At 63.3% G+C, this 23,714-nt stretch overlaps 1 protein-coding gene across 9 annotated transcripts in view; it reads left to right on the top strand.

The window, feature by feature from the left end:
* The window catches only part of ACSF3 (acyl-CoA synthetase family member 3), a 105,502-nt gene extending 89,775 nt beyond the window's left edge, over window positions 1-15,727 (top strand). For 5 of the 9 annotated variants that reach the window (XM_036119809.2, XM_036119808.2, XM_078062708.1 and 2 more), the window contains 4 exons: window positions 7,082-7,216; window positions 7,817-7,928; window positions 11,495-11,637; window positions 12,254-15,727. In XM_036119809.2, coding sequence (XP_035975702.1) covers window positions 7,082-7,216; window positions 7,817-7,928; window positions 11,495-11,637; window positions 12,254-12,282 — 419 coding nt within the window. In that variant the 3' untranslated portion in view covers window positions 12,283-15,727. The other 4 variants (XM_078062709.1, XM_036119812.2, XM_036119813.2 and 1 more) reach the window with 4 other exon arrangements.
* Window positions 15,728-23,714: the final 7,987 nt, after the last annotated feature.

The raw sequence follows: 23,714 nt of genomic DNA, 5'->3' as shown, positions 1-23,714 counted from the left end.
GAGGCTGCATCCTCACCCTACCCCAGGGCCCCACCAACCTCTAGAAGGAAGGCAGCAGCAGGGCCTGGATGTGAGAGAGCCTCCCCGCCCCACCACCTACCCCGAGCCCCCTGCTTTATGAATCTTCTTGCCCAACCCCCCCACCCCCAGGATCCAAGTCGTTCTGGTAGAACGTGGTTCCTCTTTCTTTGGGGTCATTTTACATCACTCTCCGCCCTACGCCGGGGGCCTGTGCTTCATGCAGGTGGCGCCCTCCCGGCAGGACCCAGAGCTGCTCAGGATCCCCCATCTCCCCTCCTTGGCCCCAGTGGTCCCGAAATAGGGACTTTACAGCAGACATTGTGAATACTGAATATTAGGTTTGTAGCTCATTGAGAATGAGCTCCTGGCATGTAGGTGGTCCTTTTCTTTTTGCCCGCCTGTACGTGTAAAACTTCGTTGCTGACAATGCATCATTTCATAGTAATCTTAAGACAATATTTTCTAAAAAGAAAGGTCTGCTTTCACATCTCCCCACATGCGGCCCCAGAGCCAGAAGCCGGCCTCATTCCCTGTCCTGTGGGGCGCAGAGCTGAGGAGAAAGGCTGCAAGCAGGTGGAGCGGGCTGCCATGGGACTGCCACGCATCTCTTAGGAGAAAGCTGGTGGCTGTGGCCCCTAGTCTCGTGGCCACACAGTGGTCGCACGAGCACCTCACTGAGCTCAGACTGGCATGGATTCGGGGGCGGGATCGCGTGTCCACTCTCATCTGCTGCTGTCACAGACCTGAGGTCACCGAGTGACAGAGCAGGGACCCGCATGGGCCCGGCAGTCTCGGGGTGCTGTGTAGGCCTACCAGGTGAGGGTTGGGCGTGAAGGGGGCAGATGGAGGGTCTTCCTGGTGGGGGGTGTCGAGGGCCCCCTTCCTGTCACACTGCCAGGTGGCACTGGGTCCAGACTTGCTGGTCCCGGCCAGTCTCACGTCCACGCTGTGGTCCTGCAGCTGTCTGTGGTTCTCTGCTCTGTGCCTGTGAAGTGCGCGTCCCGGCAGCTGCGCCTCCCCTGAGCCTCCGTGCTGGGCACAGGAAGCTGGTGCGCGGGTGGTTAGGAAGGGCGTGCAGCGTGGACGTCTGTCAGCCTTCAGAGCGAGGCCGGACCTCAGGAACCCTGACGGGAGCAGAGGGCTCCGTGTGTCGGGCCCCAGGAGCCCTGGTCACCTGTTTCGGGACGCCCTGTCTCCGTGCGAGGGTGCGGTCAGCGTGTTAACACGCCTGGCTTCCATCGTGAGCACGGCGTTCCCACGAGCCGGTGTGACAGTGGCAGGCCCCTGTCCGTCATTGTCCCTCAGGTGCAGGTTTGTACGTCCCTCCTGCAGGCCTCTGAATGGTCCCTGTGTGGAAACCTGACTTGCTTTGTGGCCAGCTTCTTTTATTTTTAAATTCAGATAAAAGCTTTGGGGTTTTTTTTTTCTTTAAAAGCACAGGAACCCAAGCCCTGTAGATTTGCCGGGCGGCAGCAAAGGAAAGTGTGGGGCAGTCAGCGTTAAAACATTCAGTCATGCTGCTGATGAATATTTGAGTTGAAAAGGAATAGCATGCATTAATTATTGTAAAGAGATGTCTTTAGGAGAAAATGATTTTGAAATTCAGTTTAATTTCATTGTAATGCGCTGCAAACAGGAAGGGAGTGTGTGTGTTTAATTGGCTCTCGGGGGTGAGGCCTGGGAGCCGTGTGCCTTTGTCACAGGCCATTAGCGATACAGGGCTGCATAATGAGCGGGTGCAATCAGCTCGCAGCTGCCGGCTCCTGCGGGGAGAGCATGATATTAAATAGAAATCAGGGTAAATTAAACTTAACCCTTTCCCTGGCCAGCCCCTCCTGCCACGGGTTCTGGCGGGAGCTGGAGAGCCGCTGCTCGTGGGCCTCGGGGAAGGGCCAGGTCCACGCCTGGGTGAGAGGACAGAGGTCACCAGCCGTTCCTGCCCTCCCTGCCTTGCCCTGTCCTCCTTCCCCAGATGTGCAAGGAGTTCCTTGCCAGCCCCCAGCGGTCACGGCTGCTACAAAGGAGACCCAGCGTCTCCCCCCAGAAACTCTGCCGACAGCCACGGTGACCCTCCTCCCAGCTCTTACTTGAGCACCACCACGACCAGAGAGAAGCCGTTCGACATGCCCACGGGCACCAGCACGAGCCCAGGGCAGGGGGACAGGTGATTCCAGGAGCCAGGCGCCCTCGGGCCTTTATGTTGACCTTGCTGTCCGAGCAGAGGACAGAGGACAGAGGACATGGAGGTGAGGACACGGGACAGAGGTGAGGACACGAGGATGAGCATGGAATGGAGGTGAGGACACGGGACGGAGGTGAGGATACGGAGATGATGAGAGATGAGGGAGACGAGGACAAGGAGCTGACATGGGATGGAGGTGAGGACACGGAGCTGGGGACACGGACGGACATGGGGACCGAGCTGACCAGACCTTACAGTTCTTTTGACGCCTGCCACTCAGCTCACATGCTGCTGACTGAGCGTAAGGACACGAACGGCCTCTGACTTGCTCTAGAAATCCTTCATCGTGCACTGTTTACCGTCACGACGTGGACGTCGAGGGCACTTAGGAGATGGGAAGCAAGGACCCTGGGAAAATCCACCAGAGCATCGGTGGGTTCTTGCCTTCCTCCAGGGCAAGCACGTGACGTTACTCCCAGAGACACACATCACAGCAGGGCGACAGAAGGGGCCCTGGCGGGCATCAGTGCCCACGTGGGGATGCTCCCCAGAGGCGCGCTCATGGGGCCCAGGCAGCCCTGGCGATGGGCAGATCCCAGGAGAGCAGAGAAGCTGGCCATAAAAACACGTAAGATACGGGGTCTTCCTCACCGTGAGAGAGAAACACAGAGATGGCCTCCTGTCGCCGAATTTGAAAGATTCTGACCAAGCTGGGCCTCGCTGCCGTGAGGCAGGTCCTTTCCCCTGCAGGTGGGACTGTGGGTCAGGAGTGTTTTCTGGGCCAAAGGGAATGACGAGAGGCGGGCAGAGCCGGGCGCACGGACGTCTGCCACAGCGTTTTTAATAAAGTGCGGGGCGGGGACCCCGGGCGGGGAGTCCGCCCGTGTCCACAGGTGTCCAGCAGCAGCTGTCGGGAGGCCCTTAGAAACCGTGTTCTGGAGAGCGGTGACATGAACGGATGACGCGTCTTGCACGTGCGCGGTTCTCACAGCCGCCGGCCGCCGTCCCCTGTGGGAGGGCTCCTTCCTTCCTTGGAGGCCTGGCCTCTGGCGCTCCCTCGGTGAGCGTCATCGCTCTCAGCGACACAGCGCGACACGCTAACCTTTCACACCTCCGATGGAGAAGGCCTCAGTGGCACTCGGGCCGTGTCTGCTCACCTCCTGCCTCGCCGCAGTTGGGGTTCTGCTTTCCTGCTCCGACAAGATCTTCCGTCTCGGCCAGTGAGGCGCAGTTAGGAAGTAGGCCGCGTGCTGCGTGTGAGTGGGTGTGGGTGCGCGGAGGGGACGGCTGTCACCGACCTGTGCGCCCGCTGACCCGGGAGGCAGGGTCACCGGGAAGGCTGTGCCAGGCAGCGGGGCCCCTCCGGGCATGCTTGGCGGGACCGGCCGTGCAGTCTGCAGCTGGCTAGGCCCCCATACTGGCGGCCCCTTCTGTGCGCGGACGGTTTGGATGTGTCGTGTCTAGTTTTTTATCTTGCTTCAAAGTTCTTTGTTTCCCAGGGCTCGCGGGGTTGCGCTCCTGGGTCTCTCCTGCCCCTTGTCAGGCTTTGCGTTCATAAGGCTAGTCTCGGACCCTGTTCCGTGGGCAGTGGCGCGGTGACCCAGTGGCCACGTGAGGCCGCGTTCCCTCTGTTGGGTGTCGAGCTCCAGCGGCATGCGGGCTGGCTCCTGGGGTCCCTGCGCTGTTCCCATGTCGGTCCCAGACCCCTGGGCAGAGGAGTGTGGGTCAGTTTTCGGGTTTTATCAGAGTGACGCGGGCATGGCTGGAAGACCCGCGGGTCTGACCAGTGGCCATTCGCACCTGGCTCTGAGGCTGCTCTCCACACCCGTCCCCCCAGTGTCTGCACCGTGGGGCCGTGGATGCAGCCTCATGGGGACCGTGGTCCTTCTGTGCTCTCGGTTCCCTGCATGAGGCACCCCAGTGCCACCCTGCCGCTCGGGGGAGACCCCTGGGCCCGCCGCCCCGCCAGGCCCCTCCTGCAGCTCCCTCCTTCCCTTCTGCTCCACAGTCTGCGCGCTGCGTTCCCCAGGAGCCTCCCGACAGTAGAGGTGTGGGGTGTGCATTTCGGGGAGTGGGTGTCTGGCAGCGTCTTCGCTCTGTCAGGCGAGGTAGAGTTCAGGGTTAGAGACGCTCTCTCGGTTTCTGGCTTCCACGCTTCTACCAGCTGCAGCCACGTCGTCCTTCCTGGCACCGTACGACCTTTCCCCTCTTTGGAGTCCTAGAGAATCTTCTCCATCCCAGAGTCCACGTCGGACAAGTCGAGTGCCTTGGGTGCCCTGACTTTGACGTCCCTCCTCGTGCTGGCGCTCGGGACACCGTATCCTGCGATGCTGGGAGCTGTCCGGCTGATTCTCTCCGCTCCGGAGCCTGGCCGACACCTGGGGGCTGAAAGCAGGAAGGACACATGGGAGGCCGAGCTGCCCCATGGCCGGGGGGGAGTCGACCCACCATGAGCTGCCCCCTACCTGCCCCAGCCCCCCAGCCCTGTCTTGGGGCGATGCCAGAGCAGCCCGTGCCAGGCTCAGGGGGCCTGATGGTGCCCGACATGCGCCAGGAGCAGAGTGGGGGGCTGGGTTCTCAGCTGCCGCCCTGCACCCCCGGGAGAGCAGGGCAGGTGTTTTCCAGCAGGGGCGGGGTGCTGACACCTGATGGACAGACAACCTCATCGGGCGCGTTAATTAGCATCGCAGTGGGCAGTTTCTTGTGCTTGCTTTTGGTCGTGAGTTTAGTTAACACAGATTCTTTTCTGAAATTATTGTTTAGTCAGAGTGTGTTGCAGACACTGGAGTGACTCAACTTGGGGGTGAGCCCCCAGGGGAGGCAGGACTTCTCCACAAACCAAACAGCGGTTTCTTAAAACGCTTTCTTTGCAATAGGTAGAGATTCGCAGGAAGCTGCAGATGGCGAGTAGGGTGGCCCCTTGCACCTTCACACCATTCCCCAGTGTCCACGTCCTGGTCACCAGCACGACACCAGAGCCCATCCCTGGGCTGTCCAGGGCCCCCCAGCCCTACACATGTATGTGCACTTGTGTGTGGACTCTGCTTACCATCCTCAGCACACATGTAGGTCCGTGCTGCTCTGCGGCCCCATGTCTGTTGCCCTCGCCCCCCAGCCCACTGCTTGTTGTTCAGAGTGGCACAGAGACAGACCCGACAAGTGTAGCCTTTGGGGATTGGCCTGCTTCCCTCAGCATGATTCCCTTGGCCTCCACATCCCCCGGCTGGGCCCCCACGCTCCACACCAGAGCCCGCATGAGGCAGACACTTGGGGCAGCACGGAAGGGGTGCAGCCCCGTGGTGTGGAGCCGGCCGTGCTGGGCGTCACCGCCTGAAAACAGGCTCAGCCCGCATCTCCCCAGAGGCAGGGCCGGACGTTGGCCACAGAGCAGGCAGCTTGGTGTCCACGGTGAGGCCGGGCCTGGCGTGTGTCACGTGGCACCAGAGGGAAGGCTCCGGGCCCCCGCAGGAGCACACGAGGGGGTGTGCTCGTCAAGGAGTGTCTCCGCCTCCCCTGGGCGTGAGCATGCGCGCTGGGCCGGTGCTGTCCCCGTCTGTCCCCCAGCTGCAGCGGGGAGGCACGTGAGGGTTTCTTCCCGCCGCGGATGGCAGGCGCCGCCGGGCCGCACGGAGTCCGCAGGACTGCCCACACTCCTCAGATGCCGCAGCGCGTCTGTTCCCCCCTCCTACTTTGTTCAGTTTATCCAAAACCTTAAAGTTGCCTGCTCCGGGGTCTTTGGGGTTTGGGCGCTTGCTGTCTGTTTAACCCGCCCTCCTGGGAGCTGCTAACTCAGGTGCGCAGACGCAGGGGAAGCTGAGGGAGCCGCGTGGCCTCCCGAGCCATTCCCGCCACGCTGTGCTTGGGGCTCTGTCCCGCCCAGGAGCACGGCAGGCGGGCAGCGCTGTCACACGTGGATGTCGGGCAGGGCTCTGTACACGGCTTCCGCCCTCGCCGCCCAGGACCCCTCTTTGTGAGCCCCATCCTGGCACTGGGCACGTCCTGCCCTTCAGAGGTGGGCTGCCCATGGCTTAGACACTCATGGGAGTTTGGGGACAGCGCTGGCCTCCAGCCACCGTCTCTGTGCTGGGATTCAGCGTCTGTGTCAGCCAACACCCAAGGAAATGGAGCAGAAAGGCCTGGAAGGGGTGTTGAGGGCCCTTGTTTCTGGGACCGGGCCTCAGTTCTGAGTGCGTCCCCTGATCAGCCTGCGCTCCCCCACCCCACCACCTGCTCATGCTAGGATGCCTGGTGAGCATCCCATCGCCCAGCATGGCCCAAGAGGGGACCAGGTGGGCCTCTGAGGGGACTGCCACGTGGGGAAGCATGACAGGAAACCACACAGTTGACGTGGAGGGGCAGGAGGGCTTTCTCCTCCTTCAGAGACTCCGTGTGACTGCCTTGCAGCCCGGGAGACCCCACGAATGAAGGGGGGCTGCAGTGATGTCCTTTCCACTAGGACCCTGCTGTGACTGGGCCCACGGTGGGATGGCAGGAGGCGGCCGATTCTTGTTCTGATTGCAGGAGCCTGAGAAAGAGCGGGAAGGGGCCGAGCTGGGTGGTGACCACACCGGCCATCCTGCCTCTGAGCCTGGTCTTCACAGGCGGCCCCCATCGGCCGTTGTGGGACGCTGCGGTCTGCACAGGGCCGTCTGGGGTTGGACCACAGGCTGAGGTCACAGCCGTTGAGCTGCATGCTTGCCGCCTTGTCCTGAAACGGCCCCCGTGCACCCCGGCCCCAGCACGGGTCACCGTGTGGGGATATCGATGCCCCCAGACACAGGCGCCCAGCATGTGACGGGGGGGCGCTGCTCACCACGCAGGTGCCCCTCGAAACATGCTGGGCCCGGCACGCGTCCTGACCGGGGCACCTTTTCTCAGGCGACACGGCCGTGTTTAAGGACGGCAGCTACTGGATCCGGGGCCGCACGTCCGTGGACATCATCAAGAGTGGTGGCTACAAGGTCAGCGCCCTGGAGGTAGAGCGGCTGCTGCTAGCGCACCCCAGCGTCACGGGTACGTGGCCCCCTGGCCCGTGGCAGGGCCTCCAGTGGCGAGCAGGGTGCAGACCTGACCGTCTGGCAGCGTTCCAGACGTGCTTCCGTCTCTGTCTGTAGACGGAACCGGACCAGGTGACCCACCTTGGGGCACACACAGTAGGGGTCCCTCCGCCTGCCCCCCGTGCGCCCCCCACCCTCTGTACCGCGACTGGGGTCCCGGCCTGCCCGGGCTGCTGCTGGTCGGCTCAGCAGCACCGGCTTGTTCCCGGTGGCCGTGGGCTGAGCATCCTGGTTGTGCCAGAGTGGCCACCGGTGGTTGCTGGTCCAGGAAGTGTGGACCCCACCCAGACCTGCCCCTGACCTCAGGTCACAGGCTGAGGACCCTGGGGATGGCAGGGGCCCCCCCACGTGGCTCACGGGTTGTCCCCAGCCCTGGGGCAGTGCAGGGAGGGCAGAGATGCAGGAAAGCCAGCCCCCACCCTGAGCTCCAGCCGGGAGACACGTGGGGACCGGGCCTCGCCCCGTCCCCGGGAGGACCAGCCATGCTGACCCCATGCTCCCCTCTGGGTGCGTCCCCAGCCTGCGGCAGTCGGCACAGCATTCTTTCTGTCCACAGATGTGGCTGTGATTGGAGTTCCAGACATGACGTGGGGCCAGCGGCTCACTGCAGTGGTGACCCTTCAGGAGGGACACTCGCTGTCCCAAAGGGAGCTCAAAGAGTGGGCAAGGTAGGGGCAGGCAGGGGAATTCGTGGGGCTGGAGGGAGGGACAGGTTGGGGGTGGACTGTCCCGGGGTCGGGGGGAGGCAGGCAGGGTCTCGGGTCTTGCCACCATCCATCTCAGGGTCGGGGGGTTGCCTAGAAGGTCAGGTGATACATTACATTCCCGAGGCTGCCTCCAACACACAAAGGGCCGCAGGGAAGCTTTATAACTATGGTCACCGGGGAGACAGACAGAGCCGGGACCACGGGGTGGGAGCCCCAGCCATGGGACAGGGTGCAGGGTCCTCCCCCGGCTTCAGAAGGAATCCAAAGGCAGAGAGCCTCCCGTCCTGCTCCCTCACCCACCCACCCTGTGCTGAATGTGGCTGTTGGGAGCTGGGGCCACAGTGCTCCCCTCGCCTGTGCCCCCACCGCAGCCCTGTCCCCTCACCATGCGTCCCCGCGCGCTCACCTTCACCTTACCCTAGACCGTCCCCAGAGCCTCTATGCCCACGTGCCATGGCCCCAGGGCTTTCTCTGCGTGCCGACACGCGCAGTCCCCCTTCCCTATGCCTGTGGCACCCCACGGTCAGTCACGCCAGAGGCCGGGGGACAGACAGCATGGCCACAGCCCCGAGCTCAGAAAGGAAGCTGTTAGTAATGTCCCCCAAATTCTTTATTTCCAATCTGAGAAGTTTCTCCTTCCTCTGCCCGCTCCCTGCACCCCCTTCCTTCCCAACTTGCCTCCCTCTTCAGCGCTAAAGATATTTTTGGCTCGTCCAACATGATTTCACAACAGCAGGAGCCCCTCATTTCATGAAGGGGCAGCACAGCTGGGCGATTAGCTTCCCCTGGATTTGCAGAATCACACTTGGAGCAGGGTGTTCAACAAAGGAGAAAATTCTAGTCGCTGTTGCAGCTTCGATTAAACACCACACACCCTGTGCTGAGCTCTCCGCCCGAGAGCGTCGGGGTCCGCTCTCAGGAGCCGTGTGCACACCTGCCAGGCTTGTGACCGAGGCCGTGGGAAGACCTGAGGCGGGGGCTCTGCGCTTGGAGTGGGGGTGGGGGACACCCCTGGGAGGTCAGAGCAGGCAGCCCACCCGCCGTCCCCAGGACTGTCCCACAGTGAGGCCAGCGTCCAGGCCTCTGTGTCCTCAAGCTGGGCCATCACTGGGTGGGGACGCTGAGGCCACGCAGCCCACGGGGGCCAGGTCAGACTCTGGATCCTCACTCTGCCTCTCCGGACATGGCTCTTAGGGAAGGTGCTCTCCCTCCTTGTCACCTCTGCGCTCCCGTGGTTTTCCTTTCTCAAGATTCCTCCCTCAGTCTGTGCTCCTCGGGCCAGAGCCAGTGTCCCCTTGAGGGGGTGAGCGTGGCCTGGAGCAGGGCAACAGCGCCACGCTTGCAGGACCCAGGACACGGCCCACCCACTGCCCTTCTATCCCCCAGATACCAAGTTGGAAAGGGACGTGGGATTTACACACCAGGGAAGAATCCAGGATCCGTGCTCTTGACCCACAATTGATGTCTGATGAGACCACGGAGGAGTGGTGGGCTTTGGCTTAGTGTCCCATCCTCACTTTGTGCCCGCCACGCCTTCTCCCGGGAGGACACCTCCTCCGTGGACCATGTTTCCCCAGAAGCCTGCTTTTTCACAAACAGCTCAACTTGGCCTTGAGGCGAGTCTAAACGCATGGGGTCCGCCGTGCAAACATGTCCCAGGTAGAGTCGTCAGACCTCTGCGTCCACGGCCTGCTGTTCTTGGAAATGCCCGGGCCCCCAGCCGTCCTTCCTAACACTTCTACATCGTTTCTAACTTCTGTGGCTTTTGTTCCTTTTTTCAAAAGTGGCTGCTAAGTTAGGGTTCATAACGCCCTGCTCTCACATACCGCCGTCTGCACCCCGACCCGGGCCCCGGCGACACCCTCTACTGTTCTCGCTGCACGCTCTTAGCATGGCTGTCCCTTGAGCAGACTGACTTGCTCACCGAGAACAGTCGATCGAATGTACTTTGTACGTTGTGCGTATCGTGTCTCGTGTTCTTGTGCGGCGAGGTAAGCTGCAGAAAAGAAAAGGGGAAGAAAATCACAAGGGAGACCAAACACATTTTCAGTCCTCTGCCGTATTTACCCAAAAACCCACATATAAGTGGATTCATGCGACTCAAACCGGTGTTGTTCAAGAGTCAGCTGTATTTCTGTTCAAGGGTCGTCTCTCCGAGAGGGTCCAGTCCCCAGGAGACAACGCGTGTCCCAGCCTGTCCCCGGGCGCGGGCTCCTCGGCAGCCTCCCGCTTGTCTCTGCTGCCGGTCTGCTCCCGTGGGGACTGTCTGCGTCTCTGTCTGAAAATGCCTTGAACTTGGCCTTCATTCTTGAGGGTGCTTTCTCCGGATGATGGGCAACCATGCTCCATGGCCTGCTCACCTGGCCGCCCAGCCCCGGGAGCGGCCGGCGCCTCGGGCCTCCCTCTCTGGGCTCTGGCACGGGTCTGCTGCTGGCTGGCCGCCGGGGAAGCAGGCGTGGGGAGAGCCGCCCACACACCCCTGAGACATGGGGCTGGGGTGCTCAGGGGGGTGCGTTCCGTGATCGGGCCTCGGGCTCGCCGCCCCGCCATGCCGCCAGAGTCCCTTGAACAGTCCTGGTGGCTTGTTCCAGCAAAGCCCAGCCCAGTGCTACCCTTGTGGGCTGCCGGCCATACTCACAGCTGCCAGGACCGTAGGGGGGGCACCCTCTCCCCTCACAAGCCTTCACCTGCACCCCCAGCTGCCCCGTGCTGGCCTGCGGCTGGCTGCTTTCAGCACGAGCCGCCCCGAGTGACGGTGCGTTCAGTGGGGTGTCATGAGCTCACCACGATACCTCCCCAGTGGCTGAGCTTGCCCCCACAGCTTGCAGCCCAGAGGGCCACACACGGCCTCCTGGCCCCGGGCACACCCCTGCCTGGCGGCACGCTGTGCTCTCCTTACAAAGGGGATGTGGCCCCATGTGCAGCTGTCGGAGGGCAAGGGGCAGGTGGCTTGGACAGGGCCTCAGGAGAGAACTAGTGCCTGCTGCCCAAGGAGGAGTTTCTGAGTAGAGCCTGCGGGTGGCAGGACCCGTCCACGTGGCCCCTCACGGGAGAACGCACCATCTAATGGGGGCTCCTCGTGGGAGTGCGGGACGCAGGGCAGCTCTCGGACCCACAGACCAGCCCCTCCCACTGCTTATCACAGGGCTCTGCCCGGAGCGCAGCCCCAGCCCACGTGGCCATGGCTGCCATGCCCAGGGCTCTGCAAGGGTCCCCTAGCCCTACCCACCTGCCTGCTCCACCCGTCTGGCCGTGGCCTGCTGTCGTGACAGCCAGCCGAGAGTGGGACCTGCTCCTCCCGGCTCTGGGAGGCCTGGCCCTGAGGAGGGTTTGTCCTCTGCCCACGGGTGGGCTGGAACATGGGCCGCGGCATCTCCGGGTTCGCAGTCACAGCAGAGACGCCCTCCCGGGGCAGGCACCAGATATGGTTGGGCTTTGGGCCCTGGGGGACCAGGCTGCCTGTCCCATGGGGAGGGGGCCGTCCGGGCCCCAAGTTCCTGCTGCTCAGACCCTGCTTGTCTCCATAGGGGCGTCCTGGCCCCGTATGCTGTGCCCTCGGAGTTCCTGCTGGTGGAGGAGATCCCGCGGAACCAGATGGGGAAGATCAACAAGAGGGACCTCGTCAGGCAGTTCTACCCGGGCGACCAGGGTGCCCCGAGGCCAGGCACCAGTGAGCTGGCATCCTCTGTAAACTAGAGCTCTACCTCAGAGGGGACCGAGCTGGGGCCGACAGAAGGGAGGTCCCAGGGCGAGGCCTGCTCAGCCCCAGGCTGGTTTTCAGACGGACCTCTGCTCCGTCCCCACCGCTACACCCACGCTGGCGCCACGCGGGCCCCCACAGTGCCCACCAGCATCCCCCAGGCAGCAGGTCTCCCAGCAAAACTCAGTAACGTCTCCGCAGAGGACACAAGCATTGCCCGGGGTCTGCACGCCGGGCAAACAGCCCCGTGCGTGTACGCGTCCCACGGCCTGGGGCTGCCTGTGTGGCCCCCCCGGGGGACGTGCGGCCCCACAGGAACTTTCTAGGCCAGGGCCTGGCAGGCTCCTGTGACGGATAAGCCAGGTGGTCTGTGTCTGCGGCCCTGCGGCCATGCGGCCCCTGTCCCTGCGGTGGCTGTGGCTACCACCGAAGGCCTTGCCGCCGCTCAGCCTTGACCCTTGACCCGTCTCTCTGTGCCGCTCCCTCCAGGCCCCACGGGGCCCATTCACCTAACCACCCCCCACCCCTGCCCTGTGTGTGGCCTGGCCCCCCCCAGGCCTGACCCCAGGCGTGGTGTTTTCTCCAGGGGGACGAGCCTGCGATCCTCCCGCCTGAGGCTGGGACACACTCGGGCCACCGTCTCCCGAGCAGGCTGCCCGCCATCCGGCTCTTCTCGGGGCGACGGCCCTCAGCATCACACCTGACACCGCATGACCAGGCTTCCGGCTGTCCGTGGTCTTCCCTTGTGGTAACTAGGGAGCCACGTGCCACTGGGGAGAATCAGATCGAGCCCTGCGGGGTCTTCACTTAATCCCACTGATTTGACACTGTATCAGTCTTAATACTGAACATTTTGATTCCCAAAAATGTTTACATAATTATTTGGTTTATGCTACGATTTATATCAAGTACTTTCAAAAAATAATAGTTCTCTTTGACGAAGGAGATCACAGAAGGACGTTGATTTGTCTTTGGAACATGTGCCTCTAAGGACACAGAATGCAGCCCCACTTGCTGCGTCACGAGGCTTCCAGAAGGTTCCCCCTGGGCTCGGACTGCCTCGCATCCACACACACACATGCCGGCTCCCTGAGGGCACGACCCTTGGCTGGACGGCCCCATGCCGTCCTGCACTCCACTCCCCAGGTAGAGCCAGGAGCAGGTGCCCCGGGAGCTGGCCGTTGGCGGCTTGGTCAGCGGCCCGTTGGTGCCTTTGGTCCCCCTGGAGGGGCTCCTGCAGGGGTGTCGGCCGCCCTGGGGCTGAGCCTACTGAAGGCAGTGGGCAGGTCCAGCATGCCTGGCGGGGTGCCTGCTGGGAGCAGAGGGGAGGCCGCCTGCACGCCTGGTGCGTCCAGACGGTGGAGGTCCACACCCACATGTGCAGCCTCGGGGCAGCCTCGTTTCCGCCTCAGTTTCCCTATTCGTGTCATGAGGCTGGCCTTTCTGGCTCTGACCAAGGACTGAGGGCTTTGCTTCCTTGGGAGCCCCGTCCATGGAGGTGGAGACCCCAGCATGGCCCCCACCTAAGACCTCCTGGCCCCCCAGCTCGCCCACGGGCTGTGCCAGACAGCACTGAGGCTGATGGTGGGACTGGGGCAGCCGAGGGTCAGCACAGGTCGGGCTGCCATGCGCCCACCGATCACCCATGTCCACTCAGTGGCAGGCACGCTGGCGTCATGTCTAACACTCTAGTGCCACGTCAACAGCGCAGGGTCCCCGAAGGCCAGGGACTCACCCGCCCACAGCCAGCCCACGGTCGCTGGTGTCCATGTTCGGATCCTCCGTGTCTCCCCTCTGTGCCCTGGGCCTCCCCTGGAACCTTCCTCCCAGGATGGACACCCGGCCAGGAGTCCTTGGTGCTGGGCTCTCAGGGTCAGGACAGATGCCCCTTGAGTCCCCACGAGGCCCGGGGACTGGACTCCAGGTGTGTCTGTGGGCAGAGCCGCCTGCCACCCTGGCCCCTGGCCCCGGCCACCACAGGGGAGGCTGGGACACGTCCTCCCCTCGCAGCCCAGGGCGGGAGCCAGGTGCCCCCAAGGGAGGAAGTGGTGCGAGCGCTCCGGGGCCCGCTGAGGCCGGGCGGCGCCGAGAACCAGGTCCTGGTGCGCAGCCTGGCGTTCCCGTCGGGGGAGGCGTGTTGGAGACACGCTGGGCTCCCGTCTGTTGGAGAGCGTCTCTGCGGAAAACAGAGCAGCGTCTGACGGGTGGAAGCAGCCGCCGTGGGGGGCACGCCCACACCTGCACCGTACCTGCGGTGCCCCCCAGCCCCTGGGCTGAGCGGGCCGGGTCATAAGTTACTTCGAGAACCCCTGGAATCAGCTCATGCTCTAAAACTCCAGCTCCTTTTCTGTTTTATGTTGGGTTTCTACATAAAAAGGTTTTTGAAGAAGATTCAAGCCCTAAAAGTGAATTTGAAAACTGTGGTTCTAGTTCTTAGTGTGGCCCTGACCTGGTTGTGACCTCGCCTCTGGGGCCCCTGGTGACCGCGCTGTCCCCTGCCCACCTCTCCCTGCTGCCCCTCCCCTGCCCTGGGCCACCGGACACCTGGCTCGTGTCCCCCCGTGTCCTCAGCAGCCGCAGTGGGGCCGTCTTTGTCCTCGTGGACCCTGCATCTCTGGTCGGTTGCTCAGGGCCGCAGTCCTGCGTGCACGGCCGCAGCTGCTGGGCGGCCCTTCTGGAACCCCCGGAGCCCACGCTGCACACTCTGCGGGGGCCCCGGCGCCCTGCCCTGCTGTGCTCTCTGGGGCCAGAGTTCCCCAGAGTTCCCCAGAGGTCAGAGCAGCCCTTCATCCTGCCTGCAGCGGACAGCGTGTCCTTTGTTAAAACACGAACAATGCAGTAAACTCTGAGCTCACCAAATAGATCAATATCAGATTATGACGCCCGCATTCGTAACGCAGCCGCAACTACACGGGACACGTCCCCGGAGGAGAATTGCAGTGAAGGCACGGATATGGGTAGATGGACAGCCACAGGGCAGACGACGGCCCAGGACCCTGTGGCACGAGGTCGAGGGGGTTGCACCCCCTGAGTAGGAGGAAGAGGAGGGCGGTGGCCCCACTCAGGTCCCCACTGGCCATGTTCCTGCCGCCAGGCTTCTGGACAGATATCCCAGGAGGGGTGCCCAGCACACGGGGCCATGTGGTGAGCGACTGTCCAGGGTCCCAGGAAGAGGGAGTCCGGGTGCAACACACACTGTGTCTGAGGAGTGAGGTCAGACGACAAAGCAGCTGAACAGTGGGGCTGCCCACAGGCATGTGACAGAGGGCACGGGCACGGTGGTCTGGGCAGGAGGGCGCAGCAGCCCAGTCAGGAGGGGGGGCCCCTGGGATGCCCGTGTGTCCCTGGGACCTGCGGGAGGAGCCGGGCAGCCAGGAGCTGGGATCAGCTTTGACGGCAGGGGGGTAGGAGGCCAGCACAGGGCGTGCCAAGGAGAAGGGTTTGGGCTGGGTCTCTGCAGACCTGGTGGGCACCCTGGAGCTGCAGCAGCAGGGCTGTCCCCCGGGGGCCAGAGCCAGAGGGACGAGGGTCACCACGGGGCAAACTGTTGGTTAGCAGTTCTATCCCTATTCATGTTTTTTCCTTCAGTTTTCTTTTTCTGAGAAATCTTGCTCTTCCCCTGTTGGGGGTGTGTGTTCAGACCACTTGTCCTGGTGCCGTGACTTCGCTGTCCATGTGGCTTCAGGTGTGTCTTCTGTGACAAGCGGAGCCCACGCCTGTGAATCCAGTGGATAATCCGTCATTTAGTCGCTGAATTTAGTCCATTTATGTGATGATTGATGAACTTATTTCTACAATCTCAATTTGCATTTTCTGCCTACCACCTTAGGGATTTTTGGTTTGTTTTGCCTTCTTTTTTGTTGTTTTAATGACCTTCTCTATTTTTTCCTCGTTGCTTATTTGGAAATTGTAAATTAAATTTCTGGGGTGCCTGTCTGGCTCAGTTGGTGGAGCGTGCCACTCTTGATCTCAGGGTCATGAGGTCGAGCTCCATGTTGGGCATGGAGATGACTTAAAATAATAAGTAAGTAAGTAAATGAATAAATAAATACTGAATTTCTGTTGAGTACCCTTAAATTTTCAAAAGCAGACTATAACACTTATAGTTCCCTTTCCAGCCAAGTTTATAGTTGTAGAGTATGTGGACCCTATGGCCGGCATGTAAGCTTCCTCCCTGCCCCGCTATGATCCTGATACCTGCCTCTAGAGTTTCAGCCTTGTTTTGCTTTGGAAACAAAATTAATAGGCTTTGTTTTTACAGTCAGTAGATAAATTTAGTGACATTTTCTCAATTTTTGGGCTCAGCAAATTTCCTTGAAATAAATAATGCTCTACGACTGTTGTTTTTGTAAGCATCTCTGAGGTCAGCCCGCTTCGCCTCCACGTATCTGAGTGTTTTGTCCTCACTCTTAAATGACGGGCTGCCTGGTTATGGGAAGACACTTCTCCCCGCCTCTGCTTCTGGCACCTTGGGCCTCCATGTCTTCCGAGGTCATGGGCCTTTTTTTTCTGGTGCTGTTAAGGTTTTCTTTGTCCTTGACGTTATGGTGCATGTCCACAGTGGAGACCCCCAGCGAGTGTGAGCCTCGCTCAGATGAGCAGTTCTGGCTCCTGTGTCCTCCCCGTTGCTGGAGAGCCCCGCGGACAAAGGTGCTCCTCTAGGTAGAGACCTACACTGGCGTGCACTCGGCTCACCTGCACTGGGGTCACTAAAGTCGCCCCACTTCTGTGCAGAGAGGAGCCAAGCCGGACCCTCAGCACCCTAGCTGACATGCCCAGAGCTCAGCAGAGGCCTCGGTTTATCTTGTTGAAGCAGCTAGTGGGACAAGCTCTCTAGAGAGTTCTGAATCTTGCTTCTCTCAATAGCCACAGACCTTGGGCCACCACCCATGACTTCGTTCCAGGCAGGAACGGAGCCACTGGCCAGGGAGAGGCCGAGGACAGGGTCAGCCTCCAGGTGAAGGCAGGTCTGCCCACAGGCCGTCCACCCACGTTTAGACCATCCCCCGAAGGGGAGAGCGTCACAGGAGACTCGGCACTTCTGCAAAGTCATAATCTGCATCTGTGGAAGTCCCCTCCTTACGCACCTGGGGCCGAGGCCTATGTGTCAGATGCGGTCACTCGTTAAACTTAACTAGTCCGGGTACGGTCCTGCCCCCAAGAGCCTCACTCAGGGGGATGAGGTACTAGACCCTGGCTGGCCACATGCCTCCTTGTGTGGGGAGGGCAGGACACCTGCAGTGGGGCAGAGTGGTGGCCTGACATGAAACCTGGGGCCTCTCTGGAACCGAGGAAGGTGCTGGGAGTAAGCCAGGTGCCCAGTTTAGAGCCCCGAGGGCCTGGGGCAGGGGCGGGATCACAGGAGGGCCAGAAGGGCCAAAGGACAGGAGGTGCGTGCTAGCTTGGGGATGCTGAGTATGGGAGTTGGAGGAGGAGGAGTCTGGAATGTTCTGGGGTTTCCAGCTCAGCAGCCTGAATGGAGAGTACAGGGGAGGAACCGGTGGGATGGGGAGAGGGGAGGGTGAGCGTGAACTGACCATTGGGCAAGCCTGGACATCCACCAGAGCCTCCGAGTGAGGGGAGCCGGGGTCGGGGTACTTCTCCTCTACAGACGCACGCAGGCCCCCACATCTGGGAGAGCGGGGGCATCAGCACCACGGAGAACGGCTGAAACGTGCTGACTCTCTCCAAGAGGCAGGGAGGCCACTCACCGGGTGCTGCTCGGTGTGGCCCCGGCCTCTTGCCCAGCAGCCTGCAATCCTGGGCGTGGTGGGGGCTCCCGTGCCGGGCACCCCCTCTTGCACCAACCTGGCCCTTCTGCCCCGAGTCCATCCGTCTGGAGGAGAAGTTCTGACGGGAAGGGCCGTGGCCCCGCATCTGTCTCGTAGGCCCGTCACTGGCATGGGAAATACCTGCCCATTGGCACAGCCCCTGCGGCCGCACTGCCCGCATGAGCCCCCAGCTCCAGAGGCCCCCGCACGAAGGGCGAGATGAAATGTGCCAGCAGACCACGGGGACCCGGTTCCCACGGCGGGTTTCATCTGAATGATCGTCCATGTGATTCATCCGGTTGTTGGGCTTCTGCACTCCCGCATTTGTCACCAGTCCACTCATGTTGATCGGAGGACAGTGGTGCCAGGGCTGGCTGAGTGGCCTGGGCTGGGGGCCGCGGGGGCGGTGCTGACTGGGCTGGCTCAGCGACCCCCTCCCCGCCCTCCTCTCCCCCACCCGGGCTGAGGAGGGGCCGACAGGCAGCTCTGCTGGCAGCTTCTCCAGGCCGCGTGCACAGAAGGCTGAGATAGATGAGGGGGGACGGGTGACCACCGGGACTTGGGCGCAGCCTGCAGCCCCGCAGGCAGCCCACAGGGCCCAGGGGATGGCCCCGCTCCCTGCCTCCCAGGCCGGGAAGGACCAGCCATTAGGTGTCCTCATTGGCCTGGAGCTCATCCCTCCAGCTTCTTGCAGGTGGGGACCCTCTGCAGCCTGGGGCCTGCACCCAGGGGTGTGTGTGCGCCGCACTCAGGGCCCCCGCGAACTGGCCAGGAAACAGACTCACTGAGGCAACTCCGAAGAAATGGGGCTTAAGCTCAGGCTCCTCGAGACCCCGATGGGTGCACCCTCCAGGTCCCTCCTTGAGGACGTCCCCTCTGCCCCCTGCTCCCTGTGCCCAAACCAGGCCAATTACCCCCAGCGCCACCGGGCACAGACCAGCAGCCAGGCCATCTGGGGGTGAAGACACTGGGGAAGGCGGCCCAGCCTGGTGCACCTGCCCTGAGAGGCGTCTCACACCGCCTTGCCCCCCGTGCACTTCACCAGGAGTCTCCGGCCTGCACTCCCCGTCCTGGCCGCCCACGCCTTCCTGCCCAGCTCAGAGGCCACCTGCCCACACCATCCCCTCTCCTCGGTCCTCAGCACTGAGACTGAATGAGCAGAATTGGGGGGGCTACTCACCTGCCCCAGGGTCTTGGGGAGCATGGGCCCCCCAGCCTGTCTTGGTGAGTTTTTATTGGAGTGAGTTTTTCCATAAAAACTGACCTTCTGCAAACAGCTTACAAATTCCTTTAAAACTTGACCATCTGCGTCTGGTGATCTCTTTTCTCTGGCCTGTCTCTGTGCCCCCATCACTGTGACCAGGGTGTTCCCCTGAGCACTCCTGGGCTGACCTCTGGAGCTTGGGGCTCTGGTGGGTGACAGAGGCCATGCCCCAGAGCCCTTGCTGGGCTGCCTGCCCCAGCACATTCGGGCCAGCCACAGGGAGGAGTCCAGGCTCCTACGGCCGCCTCCAGGCAAAACCTCAGACAAGCTGCTCTGGGCCCAGCCAGGGGTGGGTGAGGGGCTGGCAGCCCAAGGCCGTCTCTGGGGTGGACATGGCAGGAATCTGCGCTGACCCTATGGCCCGCATTCCCTCATCCCTCCTGGGAGAGCAAGAAGGCCGAGGACTCCATGCTGGGGTCCCTTTGCCCTGGGAGGGGTGAGGGGATGCAGGGTCACCTTGGGGCTCCATTTCCAGAGAAGCCTGGGGGAGGGACAGGCGTGTCCAGCGTGGGGGCGGGAAGGACCCATCACCGCACCCACCTGGCCCCTGAGCGCAGAGCTGGGACGAGCTGTGGCCAGAAGTGGGAGGACCAGCCCACTCTCCCCGCCACCTCGGCCACGGCATCCCTGGAGCCACACTGCCCCCTGCTGGTGCCAGGGGGTGGCAGGAGCCGCGAGCACACCAGGCCTCCCTGGCCACCCTGACCCACCCCCACCCAGGCCCTAGGGCTGATTATCACCTAAAGGACACAGGAAACCGCGTCCAGGGGCCCGGGCCGCTCCCTGGCCGGAATCTGCATTGTCGTATTGGAGCTGCAGGGCAGGGGGCTGCTGGGCAGGGCAGGACCGCAGCCCCAGCGGCTGGGGGCTTGGAGCCCCCGGACAGCCCTGGAGGGAGACCAGGAGCGAGGGCCCGCGGGGCGCCCTGCCCGCCCCCCCAGCCTCTCTTCTGTCTGCTGTCTGTGGCCATCCGTCTGTGGTTTTTGAGCATCCAAGACTTTAAACACAGTTTGGGAGTGGCTACTCGGTGTGTGTTTGGGGGATTGCCATTGGGCTTCTGAACAAAGACAAGCCCCCCCCCCCAAACCTGAGGGCCTCCGTCTGCAGTGCATCCTGTGGCCACCAGAGGGCAGGCGCGGCCTGGGTCAGCCGGGGACACCCTGCCCTCCCCAGGCCAGCCCCGCCTAGCCTGCCCTGGAGCCTCTCCTCCAGGCCCCGTGCCCCAGGCACCACCCCTGCTGCCGTCCCTTCTGACAACATTCAACGGATGGGAACCCCCGGCAGGGCCGCACTCCCCGTCCAGGCCACCGGGGCTGGTCAGGGCTTGAGGAGCCCCCCACACTCTGCACCCATTTGCCAACCTTTGCCCGGCTCCTTGAGGACTCCCCGTTATGCTGTTCCACCATGTCCCACTTTAGGATTTGTTGGTGCTTTCAGACTCTCCTGGGAGGGCAGCCCCGGAGCCTGGGGCGTGGGAACTGTGGAAGGACAGAAAGGGGTCACGGGGGCAGCCTCTCTCCTGACCCCCAGCCCAGGCCCCACTGCTGAAGGGTTGGCCTGGGCTCCAGACCCACCTGTCACCTTGGCCTCCCGCAGACTCCCTGTTCCTGCCTCTAAAGTGAGGGGCCCCAAGAGACCGCCGCATGTGGGATGGGAACGGCGCCTGGGAGCACTTCACTGTCGTCATACACAGCTGCCCGCCAGGGGTCGCCACGCAGATGACCACAGGCTCCCAGGGCATGTCCACCAGGAACCCGCCCTGTGCCCAGGCCCACACCTGGTGTCAGCTCACCTCCTTCCCTCAGCACCTCCAGACCCCTCCCCTCTGTGCCCACCCTCCGCGGCAGCCTGAGCCCCAGGTGGGCAGGTGCCCCTCGGTGCAGCCTTAGGGGCTGTGTTCGCACCGGGCGGTGTTTTCGGCAAAATGGATCTGTACACCACAGGAGCCCCTGCCGGGCTGTGGGCGGTGTAGACGTGGCAGCGGTCCCCTTGCAGGAAGCAAGGCAGATGCTCAGTGCGTACGAGCGGGGACGGGCAAGTCACTCCGCCCCTGAGACCTGGTCTGTCCCCCAGAGCAAGCTCCCCGCACACTTGGCGGCTGGAAGGACATCTTCAGGTTGGGCGTCCCAGTGGGCTCCCAAGTGTTGCGCTCCTGGTCACAGAACAGAAGGCCAAAGCCAAGGTGTTGGCTGCTGGAGGCAGAGGAGGCACCCCCAGAGGGGTGCTGCCCGGGGGCGGGGCATGGGAGCGGCCCTGGCCTTTGCCGGGGTTCTGGTCATGGGTCGAGGAGAAGATATGGCTCCCCACGTGCGACCAAACGCCACGGGCCCCACCCGAAGGGGCTGTGCAGAGCTGTGGGAAGGGGAGTGACCCAGGGTGGGGGGTCGGAGCTGCAGACATGGGGTACAGAAGACAGAGAGTCCAGAGGGTAAGATGCCCCACGCCTGTGGGAAAACTAGAGGGCTCTTCTGGAGGGGCCAGTGCCCCTTTAGGAAGGAGAGTGAACTGGCCCTTTGGCCAGAGGTGGACCAGCCCTGGACAAGACCTCCATGCTCGTGGAACCCAACCCCCTCCCTTGGACAGAAGGGGAAACCGAGGGTGGTGCAGGGAGCAACATGGCAAGGCCTCGAGCTAGGACTGGAACCCAGGAGTAGGGCCACCCCCTCCCTGCCCCTGGGGGGGATGGGCAGGAAGGATTGCTCACCAGCCTGGGGATCACACCCCTTCCCAGCAGCCCTTCCCTGCACCTGGGGCTCACCAGTGACCAGAGCTAGCTTACCCTCCCCCCCCAGAGATTGTTGGGGGGGAGACAATTGGCCAAGAGCAACGTGGAGGAAGGGCGGGCAGAGAGGGAGAGAGGAAGGGGTCTCACAGGGCCACGTCCCTCGCCCTTGGTTAGACTGCCTGAGGTTAACCAGGGGGGCTCAGCCACCTGCCCTCTTCTACCTCCCCCTACACTAGTCCCAGGAGGCAGAAACCCAAAGCCTTCAGAGGGCTGCCCCCCCACGTTTAGGGTCCCTAACCTCAGAGGCAGGACGGTGGCCCTGAGGGGCTGCTCCCCAGGCCTGGGGCCTCAGAGCCTGGAGACGGAAGGGGCTCCCCGCCCACTCCCCCCCTTGGAGGAGTGAGCGCCAGGGACCGTGGCTGCCAGAGCTTGCTGCAGGCAGTCTGGCCTCCTGCCAAGCAGGCCAAGGGCGCAGATGGCGCCACACCTGCTCCGCCGCCCCACCACCTGGACAGGAGAGCAGAGGCCCGGGGCCTGCTCCGGGGACACTCCCCACTCCTGCTCCGAAGAGGGCACGTCGCCCACAGGGTCCTTCCTCCGCTCTTCGCTCCCCACCGTCTAGTCCTGCGTGCTGGGTCTGCCCACCTAATGGGAGGCAACCCCGCAAACCAGAGCAGGAAGGAAAGGAAGGGCTCCCGCTGGGTGGGGAGGGCCGATCCCCGGCTCGGTCTGTGCGGGGACTTTCTCTGCGCGGGCCCCGAGGATCAACGGGGAGAGAGTGCGACCCAAGATGCCAGGTGCGCCAGGTGCCAGGCGGGTGCTGTGTTTGACAGGTGGTCAGGAGTGGCCATTAGACAGAGCCCTCAAGGCGGCCAGCAACATGCCTGGGTGCGGGGAGCAGCCCCGGGAAGAGCACTGCAGGCAGAGGGAACAGCCAGTGCAAAGGCCTGGAGGCAGGAGTGCGACTGGCGAATCCAGGGAGCAACAACACGGAAAATGAATGGATGAGTGACTCAGTCCTCTCGAGCTCCTAGCCCAGCCCCCACCCACCGCCGGCTTTTCTGGCAGGCTTCCTCATCTCACCGCTGGACCCCGAGAGCTCTGCCTCCCAGGACAGCAGCCTGACCCCTACGTCCCGCCCTCCAGGCTGTTTCTGGCCATGTCCGCCCCGCCCCCGGGCCACACGTGCTGTCACTCAGCCCAGGCCCCGCCTCCGTTCGTGCACTCCTGCTCTCAGCCCGGGCCCCGCCCCCGAGACACACGTGCTGTCACTCAGCCCAGGCCCCTCCCTGGCCCACCCTCCGTTCGTGCTCTCGTGCTCTCAGCCCGGGCCCCGCCCCCGAGGCACACGTGCTGTCACTCAGCCCAGGCCCCGCCCTGGCCCACCCTCCGTTCGTGCACTCCTGCTCTCAGCCCGGGCCCCGCCCCCGAGACACACGTGCTGTCACTCAGCCCAGGCCCCGCCCTGGCCCACCCTCCGTTCGTGCTCTCGTGCTCTCAGCCCGGGCCCCGCCCCCGAGGCACACGTGCTGTCACTCAGCCCAGGCCCCGCCCTGGCGCCCCCTCCGTGCTCTCGTGCTCTCAGACCGGGCACCGCCCCCGGGGCACACGTGCTGTCACTCAGCCCAGGCCCCGCCCTGGCCCACCCTCCGTTCGTGCTCTCGTGCTCTCAGCCCGGGCCCCGCCCCCGAGGCACATGTGCTGTCACTCAGCCCAGGCCCCGCCCTGGCCCACCCTCCGTTCGTGCTCTCGTGCTCTCAGCCCGGGCCCCGCCCCGAGGCACACGTGCTGTCACTCAGCCCAGGCCCCGCCCTGGCGCCCCCTCCGTGCTCTCGTGCTCTCAGACCGGGCGCCGCCCCCGGGGCACACGTGCTGTCACTCAGCCCAGGCCCCGCCCTGGCCCACCCTCCGTTCGTGCTCTCGTGCTCTCAGCCCGGGCCCCGCCCCGAGGCACACGTGCTGTCACTCAGCCCAGGCCCCGCCCTGGCGCCCCCTCCGTGCTCTCGTGCTCTCAGACCGGGCCCCGCCCCCGGGGCACACGTGCTGTCACTCAGCCCGGGCCCCGCCCTTGACCCTCCTCCCATTCCCCCGCGCATTGCTGTCGCTCAACCGCAGGCCCCGCCCCCGCCGTGCCCCCGTGCTGACTTCCGTCCAGGCCCCGCCCCCGCACACGTGCTGTCACTCACTCGGGCCCCCCCCCGCCCGCGCACTTGTGCTGTCACTCAGCCCGGGTTGTGTTGGAGCAGGAGGCCGCCCGCCGGACACTCGGCCTCTACTCCGCCGGCCC

Source organism: Halichoerus grypus, chromosome 15, assembly GCF_964656455.1.
Source record: "Halichoerus grypus chromosome 15, mHalGry1.hap1.1, whole genome shotgun sequence".
Classification (NCBI taxonomy): Eukaryota; Metazoa; Chordata; class Mammalia; order Carnivora; family Phocidae; genus Halichoerus; species Halichoerus grypus.
This window is presented reverse-complemented; position numbering and strand designations above follow the sequence as displayed.